At 47.8% G+C, this 14783-nt stretch overlaps 1 protein-coding gene across 1 annotated transcript in view; it reads right to left on the bottom strand.

Annotated features, from left to right (window-relative positions):
* The window catches only part of LOC140424998 (raftlin-like), a 237064-nt gene extending 223910 nt beyond the window's left edge, over positions 1–13154 (bottom strand). The window contains 2 exon segments of the mRNA XM_072508756.1: positions 7379–7534; positions 12651–13154. Of these exon segments, the coding sequence (XP_072364857.1) occupies positions 7379–7534; positions 12651–12687 (193 nt within the window). The 5' untranslated portion in view covers positions 12688–13154.
* Between the last annotated feature and the right edge of the window lie 1629 nt (positions 13155–14783).

Raw genomic sequence — 14783 nt, 5'->3', positions numbered from 1 at the left:
TACGTCTGAGTATCTCACACTTTGCATTATCTGTCCCCCAGGAGAAGGCGGCCTTTAACCGCCGAAAGTGGAAGAAGACCGGAGCAGGCCCGCCAGACCTGCTGGTCCTCACCGTCACCGCTCTCGGTGCTGCCACCTTAGACCTGGCCGGTAGGGTGGCAGAGCGGCAGTTGCCAAGGCGGAGGTCTGCATGGCACATCCAAGTAAGCCCCCAATGCGTTGCGATGTCCTTATGGCACAGAACCCTACCCCACAGATACCCCTATACCATGCCTATCTGTGATCTCACTATGTGTCTTGTCTTGTGTCTTGCAGGGTCACCTTGCCGATGCGGGATCTCGCCCCCTGCCGCAACCACGCGATGTGGTGGGATCATCCGGTGTCCCTCACCCCCTGTCGCAACCCGGAAACACCCCGGAGCACATGTTCAGGGATGACACTGACTTCTCGTCACAGCTGTCACTGGTACCCTTCACCATCCCGGAGACACTCACCTCGGTTGGGCACTTTAGTGAAGAGGCTCCTGAGGCACTATCTGGGGCACACCACACAGATGCAGCGATACATCAGGTGGAAGTAGGAACCCCCAAGGGGGCGGACGGTCGGAGGGCGGCCTGACCCCCGGGACTAGCTGCTGTCCAGACAGGTCCAGCGCTTCTGGAACGGACGGTTCCTTCAATGTTGGAGATGCAGGCGCAGAGCCAGGGGCTGCATGAGGAGTTGTCGGAGACCATCCAGCACTGCAGGTGCAGTTTGAGGAGTCCAACCGACTGCAGAGCAGGAGGTGGTGCTGATAATGCAAGACACCCAGGCCAACATCACACGGGCAGCATTCACCTGGAGGCTTTGGGTGCGAAGTATCAGCCATGGATCAGGGTGTCCAAGACCTGGGGTGCTCTGTGCGGGCAGTGGCTGAGGCACAGGACAGGGCGGCCTCGTCACAGGCAGCCATGTGCCAGGGCCACATGGACATTGCTGCAGTGCTCCAGAGCTTGGCCCAGTAACAACGGGCCCTGGCTGCAGGCATCGAGAGGCCTTGCACTGGTTGACCTGAGCCAGTCCCAGAGGGAAATGGCACGGTTACTGGGCGAAGTGGTACGGCCACTGACTGACATGGCCCAGACCCAGAGGAATGTTGCATATCAGAATGGGTGACTGGTTCCCACACAGTGCAGGCTTCTGCACATATTGCAGGCTGTTGAGCGGCACAGTAGCACAGTGGTTGGCACTATTGCTTCACAGCGCCAAGGACCCATGTTCGATTCCCGGCTTGGGTCACTGTCTGTGCGGAGTCTGCACGTTCTCCCCATGCCTGCGTGAGTTTCCTACAGGTGCTCCAGTTTCCACCCACAAGTCCCGAAAGATGTGCTTGTTAGGTGAATTGGACATTCTGAATTCTCCCTCAGTGTACATGAACAGGCACCGGAGTGTGGCAACTGGGAGATTTTCACAGGAACTTCATTGCAGTGTCAATGTAAGCCTACTTGTAACACTAATAAAGATTATTATTATGATGGTGGGGTTCAGAACCTGCAGGAAACTCCTGCTCGTTGTTTGCACTAGCTCGAGAGTCTAGAACTAGTGAACATAATGTCAGGATAAGGGGTCAGCTGTTTAGAACTAGTGAGGAGAAATGTTTTGATTTAGAGAATTGTGAGTCCTTGCAAAACTCGATGCAGAGGGCCAAGGATGATCAGTTATTGTATATTTAGGGCTGAGATTGGTAGAGCTTTGGGTAGTAGAGGGAATTAGAGGATATGGGTTTACGGAAGGGAAGTAGAGTTAATATCAATTCAGCATGATCTTACTGAATTGGGAGCATGCTCAAGGGACCAAGTGCCCAATCCTGCGCCTATTTCTTAACTTTTTGTGATAAACATCTTTATAATGTTAAATGGCAAACATTGACAGAAATCTTTGGATCCTCACTGTCTTCAGGGGATGTCCCGGAGGACTGGAGAATAGCCAATGTTGTTCCTCTGTTTAAGAAAGGTAGCAAGGATAATCCAGGGAACTACAGGCCGGTGAGCCTTACTTCAGTGGTAGGGAAATTACTGGAGAGAATTCTTCGAGACAGGATCTACTCCCATTTGGAAGCAAATGGACGTATTAGTGAGAGGCAGCATGGTTTTGTGAAGGGGAGGTCGTGTCTCACTAACTTGATAGAGTTTTTCGAGGAGGTCACTAAGATGATTGATGCAGGTAGGGCAGTGGATGTTGTCTATATGGACTTCAGTAAAGCCTTTGACAAGGTCCCTCATGGTAGACTAGTACAAAAGGTGAAGTCACACGGGATCAGGGGTGAGCTGGCAAGGTGGATAAAGAACTGGCTAGGTCATAGAAGGCAGAGAGTAGCAATGGAAGGATGCTTTTCTAATTGGAGGGCTGTGACCAGTGGTGTTCCACAGGGATCAGTGCTGGGACCTTTGCTCTTTGTCGTATATATAAATGATTTGGAGGAAAATGTAACTGGTCTGATTAGTAAGTTTGCAGACGACGCAAAGGTTGGTGGAATTGCGGATAGCGATGAGGACTGTCAGAGGATACAGCAGGATTTAGATTGTTTGGAGACTTGGGCGGAGAGATGGCAGATGGAGTTTAATCCGGACAAATGTGAGGTAATGCATTTTGGAAGGTCTAATGCAGGTAGGGAATATACAGTGAATGGTAGAACCCTCAAGAGTATTGAAAGTCAAAGAGATCTAGGAGTACAGGTCCACAGGTCACTGAAAGGGGCAACACAGGTGGAGAAGGTAGTCAAGAAGGCATACGGCATGCTTGCCTTCATTGGCCGGGGCATTGAGTATAAGAATTGGCAAGTCATGTTGCAGCTGTATAGAACCTTAGTTAGGCCACACTTGGAGTATAGTGTTCAATTCTGGTCGCCACACTACCAGAAGGATGTGGAGGCTTTAGAGAGGGTGCAGAAGAGATTTACCTGAATGTTGCCTGGTATGGAGGGCATTAGCTATGAGGAGTGGTTGAATAAACTCGGTTTGTTCTCACTGGAACGAAGGAGGTTGAGGGGAGACCTGATAGAGGTCTACAAAATTATGATGGGCATAGACAGAGTGGATAGTCAGAGGCTTTTCCCCAGGGTAGAGGGGTCAATTACTAGGGGGCATAGGTTTAAGGTGAGAGGGGCGAGGTTTAGAGTAGATGTACGAGGCAAGTTTTTTACGCAGAGGGTAGTGGGTGCCTGGAACTCGCTACCGGAGGTGGTGGTGGAAGCAGGGACGATAGTGACATTTAAGGGGCATCTTGACAAATACATGAATAGGATGGGAATAGAGGGATACGGACCCAGGAAGCATAGAAGATTGTAGTTTAGTCGGGCAGCATGGTCGGCACGGGCTTGGAGGTCCGAAGGGCCTGTTCCTGTGCTGTACATTTCTTTGTTCTTTGTTCTTATTGGCCGGGATTCTCCCCTACCCGGTGTGACGGGGGGTCCCGGCGGGATTGAGTGGCGTGAACCACTCCGGCGTCGGGCCGCCCCAAAGGTGAGGAATTCTCCGCACCTTTAGGGGCCAAGCCCTCACCTTGAGGGGTTGGCCCGCGCCAGAGTGGTTGGCGCGACGCCGGCCGGCGGGAAAGGCATTTGGCGCCACGCCAGCTGGGGCCAAAGGGACTGCGCCGGGCAGCAGACGTCCGCGCATGTGCGGGAACGTCAGTGGCTGCTGGCATCATCCCCGCGCATGCGCAGGGGGGGGTGTGTCACTTCCGCATCGGCCATCGCGGAGGCTGTGGCCGAGGCAGAAGGAAAAGAGTGCCCCCACGGCACAGGCCCGCCCGCGGATCGGTGGGCCCCGATCGCGGGCCAGGCCACCATGGGGGCACCTCCCAGGGCCAGATCCCCCCCCCCAGGACCCCGGAGCCCACCCGCGTCGCCAGTCCCGCCGGTAAGGGAGGTGGTTTGATTCTCGCCGGCGGGACTGGCATGACAGCAGCGGGACTTCGGCCCATCGCGGGCCGGAGAATCGCCGGGGGGGCCCGCCGACTGGCACAGCGCGATTCCCGCCCCAGCCGAATTTTTGGTGCCGGATAATTTGGCGGCTGGCGGGGGCGGGATTCACGCCGCCCCCCCCCCGCCGATTCTCCGACCTGACGGGGGTCGGAGAATCCCACGCATTATGTCAGACAGACATATTTAAACTGAGCATAAAGATAGAGGATCGGGATCCAAAATTAATCAACTTCAAATGAGGCCAGAAGGAATTTTTAACCCACCATAAGAAACTACAGAGTCGTGAACACCGGCCAGTCCATCACACAAACCCGCCTCCCATCCATTGACTCTGTCGACACCTCTCGCTAACTGGGGAAAGCAGGCAGCATAATCAGAGACTCTTTCCACCCGGCTTACTCACTCTTCCATCGGGTCGAGGTTACAAAAGTCTGAGAACACACACTAACAGATTCAAAAACAGCTTCTTCCCTGCTGTTACCAGACTCCTAAGCAACCCTTTTATGGACTGATCTGATCTCTTCACACATCTTCTCTACTGAGTAGGACTACACTCCTGTATGCTTCACCCGATGCCTGTGTCTATGTATTTACGTTGTGTATTTATGTTTACTCCATGCATTTTCTTTTCATGTATGGAATGATCTGTCTGAACTGTACAAAGAACAATACTTTTCACTGTACCTCGGTACACATGACAATGATACAAATACAAATCCAATCTAAACAAAGTGCTAAATATATAGAACAGAATCTAACTAAAACCATTCATTTTATTATGTGCATTGGGAACCAGCAGAAACCCCATGCGCTAACCTCCCAGGGAACTGCCTAGGAAGTTTGAACTTACAGAATTATAAAATTATAGAATTTACAGTGCAGAAGGAGGCCATTCGGCCCATCGTGTCTGCACCGACCCTCTGAAAGAGCACCCTACCGAGGCCCACTCTTCCGCAACCGCATAACCCCACCTAACCTTTGGACATTAAGGGGCAATTTAGCATGGACAATCCACCTAACTTGTGCATCTTTGGACTGTGGGAGGAAACCGGAGCACCCAGAGGAAACCCACGCACACACGGGGAGGACGTGCAGACTTCACACATTCAGTAATCCAAGCTGGGAATCGAATGTCGGTTCCTGGCGCTGTGAGGCAGCAGTGCTAACCACTATCACCACGCCACCCTCACCACACTTATTGTGTGCAATTCCCTGCTCCACAGGACACTCCACAAAAGTCTCGGAGTTAGAGTCAAAGACTTTCGACAGTTCTGCAGTACTTTTCTGACTAGTTATCCTGGAAATATTAGACAGAAAAATCCTCGTCAAACTCCTGGGTAACTCCAGAACTGAGCCACCAATCACACCCCAACGTCCTCCTTGAATCCTGCAACACTCATTCCTCAACCCCTCACCACTGCCCAACCCTGCCCAGCTACCCCAACCCCGAGCCCTTTACACACACATTCAACTGTGTACCTACGACACTACCCACCTCATCCTCATCCACCTGCCACCTTACCCACCATCGTCCTCATTCACCAAACACACTACCCACCATCGTCCTCATCCACCTACCACACTACCCACCTTAATCCTCATCCTCCAACCACACTACCCACCTCATCCTCATCCACCACACTATCCACCTCACCCTCATCCAGCTACCACACTACCCACCTCACCCTCATCCAGCTACCACACTACCCACCTCACCCTCATCCACCGATTACACTACCCACATCATTCTCATCCACCTACCACCTAACCACCTCATCCACCCACCTCCGTATCCACCATCATCCTCACCCACCTGCCTTCTAATCACTAACATTCACACTGGATATTTAAGCTAACCTTATTGCAGCTGGTAATATAAAAAGGGGGTGTGCCTTGCCTTCCCGCCGCTCTACAATGGAGTACAGTAAGAAGTCTTACAACACCAGGTTAAAGTCCAACAAGTTTGTTTCAAACACTAGCTTTCGGACCACTGCTCCTTCCTCAGATGAATGAGGAACATTCATTCACCTGAGGAAAGAGCAGTGCTCCGAAAGCTAGTGTTTGAAACAAACCTGTTGGACTTTAACCTGGTGTTGTAAGACTTCTTACTGTGCTCACCCCAGTCCAACGCCGGCATCTCCACATCATGGCTACAATGGAGTGACTGTGAACTCCGTGTTTCTGAAGAAGCCAGACTCGAAGACCCATCCAGAAGTGTAGAGCACTGTCGGGTCATTGAGAAGGTGAAGCGGAGCAGCAATTCCATGCCAATGATTGCCGCTTCATGGGAGATCTGGGTGGATGTTCCCTATGTGTGGAGACTCCGAAAATATCATCTGCGGAATCCAACCTGTCAGGCTGACAATCCTCACAGGAGATTGACATCCTGGCCTTTTCATTCACTATTTAGCAGTTTGGGAGTGTTTGTCGCAGTATTGGTATATGTTGGATGTAGGTGGATAGGGAGGCAGGTGGGTGAGGTTCGTGTTCAGAGGATGACTACAAGAGGGTGGTCGGACAGATATAGGTTAGAAGGGCAATGATGGATAGATGGATTGGTTGGGTGGGGGCATGAGAAGTCGGGGTGGGGGGAAGATTGGGAGAAGATTGGTGCACAGATTGTGTGGGAAATTGTTGTGAAAATATCAGTGTGTGTGTGGGGAGGGGGGATTATGGGTCATTTGGAGTGGCTGGAGAGTTGGGAGTGGTCCATACATAGACCATCGAAGTGATTGTAGGGGAGGAGGGTGAGATAGACTGAAGTGGGCAGTCAAGAGATTAGAAGGATGATGGAGAGATAGGATGTGTGGTGAAATTAGGACTAGGCTGGAGAGATCAGTGGGTCTGACAGTGGGTCTGACAGTGGGTCTGACTCCAATAGCATGGAGTGGAAAACAGATTTGCTTGGGAGGGGTGGTGGGGGAAGCACTCCTGCTCCTCCTGGCCCACTAACAGTGCCAGAAAGGCATTTAACTATCATATCCAACCTTCAGCTGCCTAGTCCTGGGAACCCCGATCAGCAGCAATTCCATTTAAAACAGTGCTAAACCTGGAGGCATGTAATATCAAAATGATGGACCCAACTCTGGTTAGTTGCCCTTCCCAACCTACCTCCATAAAACCAGAAGAGGGTGCATTGGAAGTGAGCTGGTGTTTGGTTTTCTATTTTTGAAAATAACCACCCCCTTGCCCCTATCCCAGTAAGACTCCTCCCAATGTGTGACTGCCTGAAAGTAGATAGTGTAATTATTATCAGCAGCTTGAAGGATCACAATGCAATGGTGTTTCATTATTTAAGTAGGCAGCTATATAACTTATGAGAACATTTGGTGAGTAACATATCATTAGGCAAATGATCAGATTTGATTGTTTTACATTGCATTAATATGAATAGTAAGCATGACCATTACTTACCAGTCTCTGCTGTGGTGAAATCCAGGAGTTTATACTGATAGGCTATTCCCACTTTAGTTTCCACTTGTGGTCGATTAAGTGTTGAGTAGATTTTGCCTGGACTGTTTTCATCAGGCTTTTCCTGCTTTGGTAGGCCACAACCCATTTTGACAGATGCTAATTCAAAATAGAAAAGCACAGAAAGTGATAGAATAGACAGCAGCACAGCAGTAAAAAACACCCTCAGATTCCTCTGGGATACTTAATAAATCTGAATCAAATAAATGACGACAAACAGGATGAATTATATCCATCAAAGATGTCAAATTCAGTTTGTTCAGTGGATTTTGTCCTTAGCAACACAGCCGCAGTGGTAGAAATATTTAGCAGCATTAACAATGCAATGTCTCAGTTGCAAGAGATTTTCCACATTTGGTTTTCTCCGTTTTAACTCTCTCTGCGGTTTCACTAATTCAGGGCTAAAATGGTTCTAGTTTCCTGTACTGTATCTAATAAATTATCACATCATTGAGCGCACGACTATTCCTTATTTAATGCTTTAACATGGAATTCCTTTATTGACCACAGCCCTCTTAATTTTTAAAACTCAAACGTCGATCTTTTGATTGCTGATTTGTATTTTCTATCACAGTATATTTTATGTAATTGCTGATCTGAAAATTTCTAATAGCTAATTCTATGAAAAGATAAAATACAACTGCAAGTGCTGGCGATATGGTACAATAACAGAAATAGAGATTCCTACCCAAGATGTTAACCCATCTTTCTATTTCAGATGCTGCTGACATTTCCAGCATTTTCATTGTCGATAGTTGCTGGTAGATTAAATGTGACTGGAATAAGTACTAATTTGGTGGTGCTAAAACTGGTACAGTGAGAACGAGAACCAAACCAGCAGACTGGGCTTGAACTCCAAGAGGCCTGTAGTGCCATTTCTGGGTCACAGTAATGACAACTGGAGACACTGATTAACACATCAGATCCTACAAATATAAAGTTTTATAATTTAAAACACTTTTCAATGTATATTTTTGAGAGTTCTTAAAAAATATATTTTAAGACGAGGGAATAGAAAACCTGCTTCTTTGAAGGTTATGAAGTTAGTGCTGAACATGTCGATGCAAACCAGGATAGAATGCAGCACCTTACAATTTGAGAATTGTTTGGCCAGAAACATCTAAGAGCATAAGAAATGGGAGCAGGAATAGACCTTGCAGCCCCTCAAGCCGACACTTCCATTTGACACAATCACGGCTGATTCTTAAACTCGACTCCACTTCCTGTCCAATCCCCGTAGCCCTTGGTTCCTGTATTCAAAGGCATATCTCAATCTTGAATATACTCAATGGCTGAGCATCCACAGACAGCTAGGGTAGAGAATTCTAAAGATCCACAACCCTATTAGTGAAGGAATTTCTCCCTAACTCAGTCCGAAATGGTCAGCTCTTTATCCTGAGATTTTAGTCTGGATTATATGTTGAGGGCAGGCTCCCAGTATCCCAGTGTAAATATCAGGGGGAGGTGAGCTAGCCTCTGTTAGGTCTTTAATTGTTGTGAGCAAGACTTCCACCCCCATCCAGGAGGAACTGCCATCTCAGAGAGTTGCCAGCTAATTGGAGACTGGCAGCTCCGCCATTCCAGTAGCACCACCAAGAGCAGTGTCCACTGCCGGTACTGCACTGAGGACATTGAGGAAGTGTTCAGTGATGTACTGAATCTCCTTGCAGGCCTGGGGCCATGCTGGCATGCTCCAACGAGAGGGCCGGGTGGTCATGTTGGACAGGGGAGAGGATGGACGTGTGGAGGGAAAACTGTGGAGTCGTCTGAGTGGCACCGGGGACCCGGAATGGAGGGATTCCGGCTTCCCTCCTTTCACCTTTCCAGCAGGCCTTTTCAACCACCTACTAAATCTGAGTGGTGGCTGGGCTATTTGCCCAATTACGGGCTTCGATTGGGCCAAGGGTGGGCATCCCACCTGATTTCTCCCCCGAAGCTTGTAAATTCGCGGTGGGAGTGGTTAGGCAGGTCGGCCGAAGACAGCGCCAATGGCATGGCACCCTCTTTTATGAGTCCACACGTCTGCTTTCCCATCTATAGGTGACTTGTAAATTCCACCCTTATGTTCCCTAGCTCAAGACTCTCCAGTCAGGGGCAACAATCTCTCAGCATTATATAGATGGCCTGTATTCTCTTAAGTTTAAAAGGTTGAAAAGTTATTCCATCAAGGTCTTTAAAATGAAAACAGCATTCAATATACAGGCACGATTTCCTCTGATGAGAGGATCCAGAACAAGGGCACATGATCTTAAAGTTCGATCTAGGTCATTCAGGAGTAAAATCAGTCAGGAATTTTACACACAGAAGACGGTGGAAATCCTGAATTCTCTCCCCTAAGAAAAGCTGTGGATGATGGGCCAACTAAAATTCTTAAGACCGATGTAGACAGTTTTTGTCAGGCAAGACTATCAAGAGTTATGGAGCAAAGGTGGGTAATAGAGATGAGGTACAGGAACAGATCAGCCATAATCGGATTGAATGGCAGGATAGGCTCAAGAGCTGAGTGACTGAAGCAACAAGGCCACTGTGATTTCAACCACAGGGTCTCATTAACATGTCACACTCCTGCTCCTCCTAGCCCCATGAAGGAACATTTTTTAAAAAAACTTACTTTGAAGGCCTCCTCAGCTTCTCAATCCTCTTCTCTAAGGTCTTCACCTGACGGGAAAGCTTGCCCACTCAGACACTAATTTAAATCGATGTTGGGGCCCAATTATATATATCTTTGATCCCTGATTAAGGTACATGATTTCGAACCCCGCCAGCTTTGGGTAACAACTCTGCTGAAATGAGAAACTACGGGATCTAGCGTGGCTTTCCGTACATAGCTAACCTGGAAGATTTAAACTGCTATTGACAGACAAAGTAAAATCTGCCCTTAAGTTTGCGTTTGGTGTTTACTTTGTGGCCTGATAAGTGGTGGACGGAATACGGGTCTTCTGTGACATGCAATTTTGATTCTGTTATGATTTGCTAAAAAATGATCTATAATCATAAACAGCAGCTTGGATAATTATTATTTAAAGATAATAATTATATTTCAACTATTCTTTCTTTTATTAAGAATAGCTTGTAACACATATTCTGCTTGTTATTTTTTCAGTGACCAGTTTTCAAACCTCATATTATGTTGATGTTTTGGATAGTTTATTTTTCATTCATCAGTTTACAAGACAAAACTAGGAATTCACACTCTCCTCAGAGGTTACCTAACATGTCTGAGATCAGGGGTGGGATTCTCCGCAATCGGCGCAATGTTGAGGGGCCGAGCCCTCACCGTGAGGGGCTAGGCCTGCGCCGGACTGATTTCCGCCCCGCCAGCTGGCGGGAAAGGCCTTTGGTGCCCCGCCAGCTGACGCGGAAATGACTTTGCCGTGCAGCGCATGCGCGGGAGCATCAGCGGTCGCTCACGGCACCCCCGTGCATGCACAGTGGAGGGGGTCTCTTCCGCCTCCGCCATAGTGGAGACCATGGCGAAGGCAGAAGGAAAAGAGTGCCCCCACGGCACAGGCCCGCCCGCGGATCGGTGGGCCCCGGTCGCGGGCCAGGCCACCGTGGGGGCACCCCCCGGGGCCAGATCGCCCCCACGCTCCCCCCAGGACCCCGGAGCCTGCCCGCGCTGCCTTGTCCCGCCGGTAAGAGAGGTGGTTTGATTCTCGCCGGCTGGACAGGCATTCCAGCAGCGGGACTTCGGCCCATCGTGGGCCGGAGAATCGCCGGGGGAGAGTCCGCTAACCGGCGCGGCGCGATTCCCACCCCCGCCGAATATCCGGTGCCGGAGAATTCGGCAACCGGCGGGGGCGGGATTCAAGCCAGCCCCCGGCGATTCTCCGACCCGGCGGGGGGTCTGAGAATCCCGCCCCAGTTCTCTAAATTTAGAGGAAACTTTTTTTTCAATCTATGTACATTATCGAAATGCTGTGCATTTATTCTTTCTTCTTTATCTCTGCAACAGAAATGCTCTCGTACTGAGATGACCAGAATGGCAGCTAATCTCAAAAATGTATTTTTAATGTGTCCCCAGGCTGGAATCCTCAGCACCAGTCATACAGTGGGCCGGGTAACGATGTTTCATCATTAGCTGAATTGTTAGTTTTAGTTTTAGTTTTTAAATAATTGACACCAGTTTTAAAAACACACACCAGCTGTAAAAGATGATTAGAGATTATTCCCAAGTACAATGCTGTCTTTAACTAAAGATAAAACAACCACCGTGAAATAATCATTTTTCTTAAAGAACTGTAACCATGCCGAACTTTCTAATAAAGTATGTTTTAGGAGGGTAGGGAGAAGCCATTAATAAATCATTAAATGTGAAAAAATTATCATTAAATATGTGTAAAGATTTAAGCATTCAAGTCCAGCTGAATTTTTATTTTACTTCAATGGTGTGTGGATACTTATGGTGTCAATAGGCACTGAAGTAATTCAATATGCATTAAAATTGTGCAAAATTATTTATGAAAAAATGCTAAATAGAACATTTAACCCTTTGAAGGCTGATACTCTTATTCCATGTGAAAATGTCATACAATTAAAATGTAAATGTTAATTGATGTAAGGAGATCACTCTTTCTTCATTATTCATGGGAAACAATAGAATTTTATATTCTAAGACAATCCCTTGCAGACCATGCTTGTTTATCGGACATTTATAGACTTAGCTGGACGATAAACGGTTAAAGAAGGAGTTCTTCAGACAGTTTCACGTTTACTTTGTAACACGTTTCCTGTGGTCTTTAACCAAAGGAAGCTAACAAAGGATGAAAAAGGAGGTTAATATTCTGAAGCCCAGACAAAATATTGTTTACATTGCTGCAATGCTATCGGTCTTTTAGAACTAGCACCAAAGGCGTTCAGAATACAACCGCTTTTAAACAATTAACACACATGTTCAAACACAAAGTTATATCTTACATGGGTTTACCTGAGAAAAGCTTGCCAAAACGTATTTCAAAGAAACCGGCAGCCTGTTCAAGAACTGTGAACAATCAAATACGACAACAAATAAAGATTCTCTCGCCTCAGGGAAGGAAGTTACTGACCTTGAAGGAAACTTGGATCAGCTTTACGAGCAAGAACTAACTCGAAAAGGCTGAGTGCAACAAAGCACAACAGCCACTCCACGAAATATAGGGGGGAGCCCAGCCATAAATGCAACTGGCCCAATCCTTACACAAATGTTACAACTGAAGTTTTTTGGATCTAAATTTACCCGCTGACTTCCTTTTGCTGTTGAAAACGTCATGCATCAAACATTTTAATCTTCATCGCTGCGTGTTCAGTAAAACCACATCCTGTAACAGTTTGGTGCTTTTCTTACTTTCCCCCTCCTGCTTCACTGGTCAAATCACAACTGCAAGAAAACGTCACCGAAATACCAGCTCGAGTCCTGCAAAGATCACTGAAATAAGTGAGCTGGGTATGAGGCGAAAGCAGAATGGAATACCAGGCAAAAATGCATCACACGCGCCTGAAGCAGCTGAGCTGTGTGTGTGAGCGAGAGCATCAGTTCAGCACTGAAATGTGTCTAGCTCTGCCTCTGGCCAGCGTGAAATTCATATTTTAAGACCCAGACCGCTCCCCCCAGCCCGAGGCTGAAATCCATTACTGGGATCTGTGGAGGAGACTGTTAAAGGGGCAGTCGACTCCTGGGACAGTCTGTGACTGATTGAAATTTCACTTAAAGAAAACAAAAAGATCTGCTTGTCTTGAAAAGAAAAGCCACAAGGGACTCAATTATCTGGTCGATGTCAAAACAAGGAATTTTGAGGACAAACAATCCGGTAAACTGACGGTGGTAGAAGCCAAGGCGTTGTGGTAAATGTTTTTTGTAAAACCCATCATAGTCGATGTGGTAAACCACGTTATTGCATTATATGTACTGTATTGTGCATGCCTGGGCTTGTCCAGGCTGGTTCCGCCTGTGGCTCCTCCCCTCGGGGTTATGTATAAAGGTGGCAAGTCTCCGCCTCCGGACCCAGTTCGGGTCCAGGGGCAGGAGGCTTGCTGTTTCGTGTATTAAAGCCTCAGTTACGTTCATCACTCGTCGTGTGTTATTGATGGTGTATCAGTCGAGAAAATGGGTCTCTCCCCAATTCGGACAGGGACATGTCCTGCTCAAGGGGGGTCCCTCAAAACTAGTCTGTTTGCATCATCAGGACAAGACAGGTATGCTGGGGATATGGAGCACACCAAACAGTGCATTGCACTGATCCTGAAGGATGGAAACTTTGGTCAACTGGGAGATTCGAGTTGGAGAATGGTGGTGAAGATCAATGGGAGGGACCAACAGGCCTTCTTCTGCAGGCCCAGCAGCCTTCTTAAAGGCCATTCATTCATTCAGCTGAGAAAACGGCTAGCTGCTACAGCACACATTCCTGACTAGCTGCAGTCAGTTTTGGAAAGTAATGCTCAAATGAACATTTGGCCGTCGATTTGCAGATGCAAGCAGACTGACTCCAGTTTAAGGTGAACGTCCTGGGTGAGTGTGATGCACGCCCACCCTGCAGTGACCACATGCATGGCACATGCCATACGACATGCAGCAAGCTTGGAGAGAGGTGGCTGAGGCCATACAGTGCGGAAGCATTATCTCCAGGACCTGGAGCTAGTGTCTGAAATGTTTCAATGTCCTCACAAAGGTAGCAGTGGTGAATTGGCTCTTTCTTTCTCCATCTTTCTCAATGACACCTGGCAACAATGCTTCCTGCCCCTTCCTGTCTCTCACCATTCTAAAGCCTCTCTGCTGCATCACTACCTATCACATTAGAATACGAAACCACCTCTAATTTTCCAGTTCAGTGCATGCCCACCTCTGCCTTACTCTCTTCAGAACAGCCACCAGCAGCATTCTGTTATCACATGGTTAAAATTTGCAAAACAAGGAATTCCTTGCCCACTTCACATTCCAGCTTTCCGTTCCACACTTCATCATCTTGCTGGCATTGTGCATCTTTTCTCCCTCAGTATCTGCATTAGCAGAAAGCCCACTTATGTGCACTGTTCTTTGCAGAGGAGAGTCACTCATTCTCGTCTCTTTCTTTCAGAGAAGAAAGTGTACAATATGGGAGAAGAGCAAGACTGGTGGAAGAACACCTAACTTGGTCATCCTCTCAAAGCTGCAGTGACAAACCCAGGGATCAATGGTCTCTCCAAAGCTGTGCAAACCGAACATTTTTGAGGCTGGAGTTCTCTCAGTAGGGTTTGTTACCACTATTTGTACCTCATCATGTGCATTAGCAAAACACACGTTTAGCCATGCTAACTTTTGTTCCCTTCTCCATTTTCTATTCATTCTCAGCAAGAAGACAATGCTCTAGTGAATGGACCATCCCATGTTCCATCT

This window comes from Scyliorhinus torazame, chromosome 6 (genome assembly GCF_047496885.1).
Source record: "Scyliorhinus torazame isolate Kashiwa2021f chromosome 6, sScyTor2.1, whole genome shotgun sequence".
In the NCBI taxonomy this organism is placed as follows: Eukaryota; Metazoa; Chordata; class Chondrichthyes; order Carcharhiniformes; family Scyliorhinidae; genus Scyliorhinus; species Scyliorhinus torazame.
Note: the sequence above shows the minus strand (reverse complement) of the source record. Positions and strands in the feature narration are given on the sequence as shown.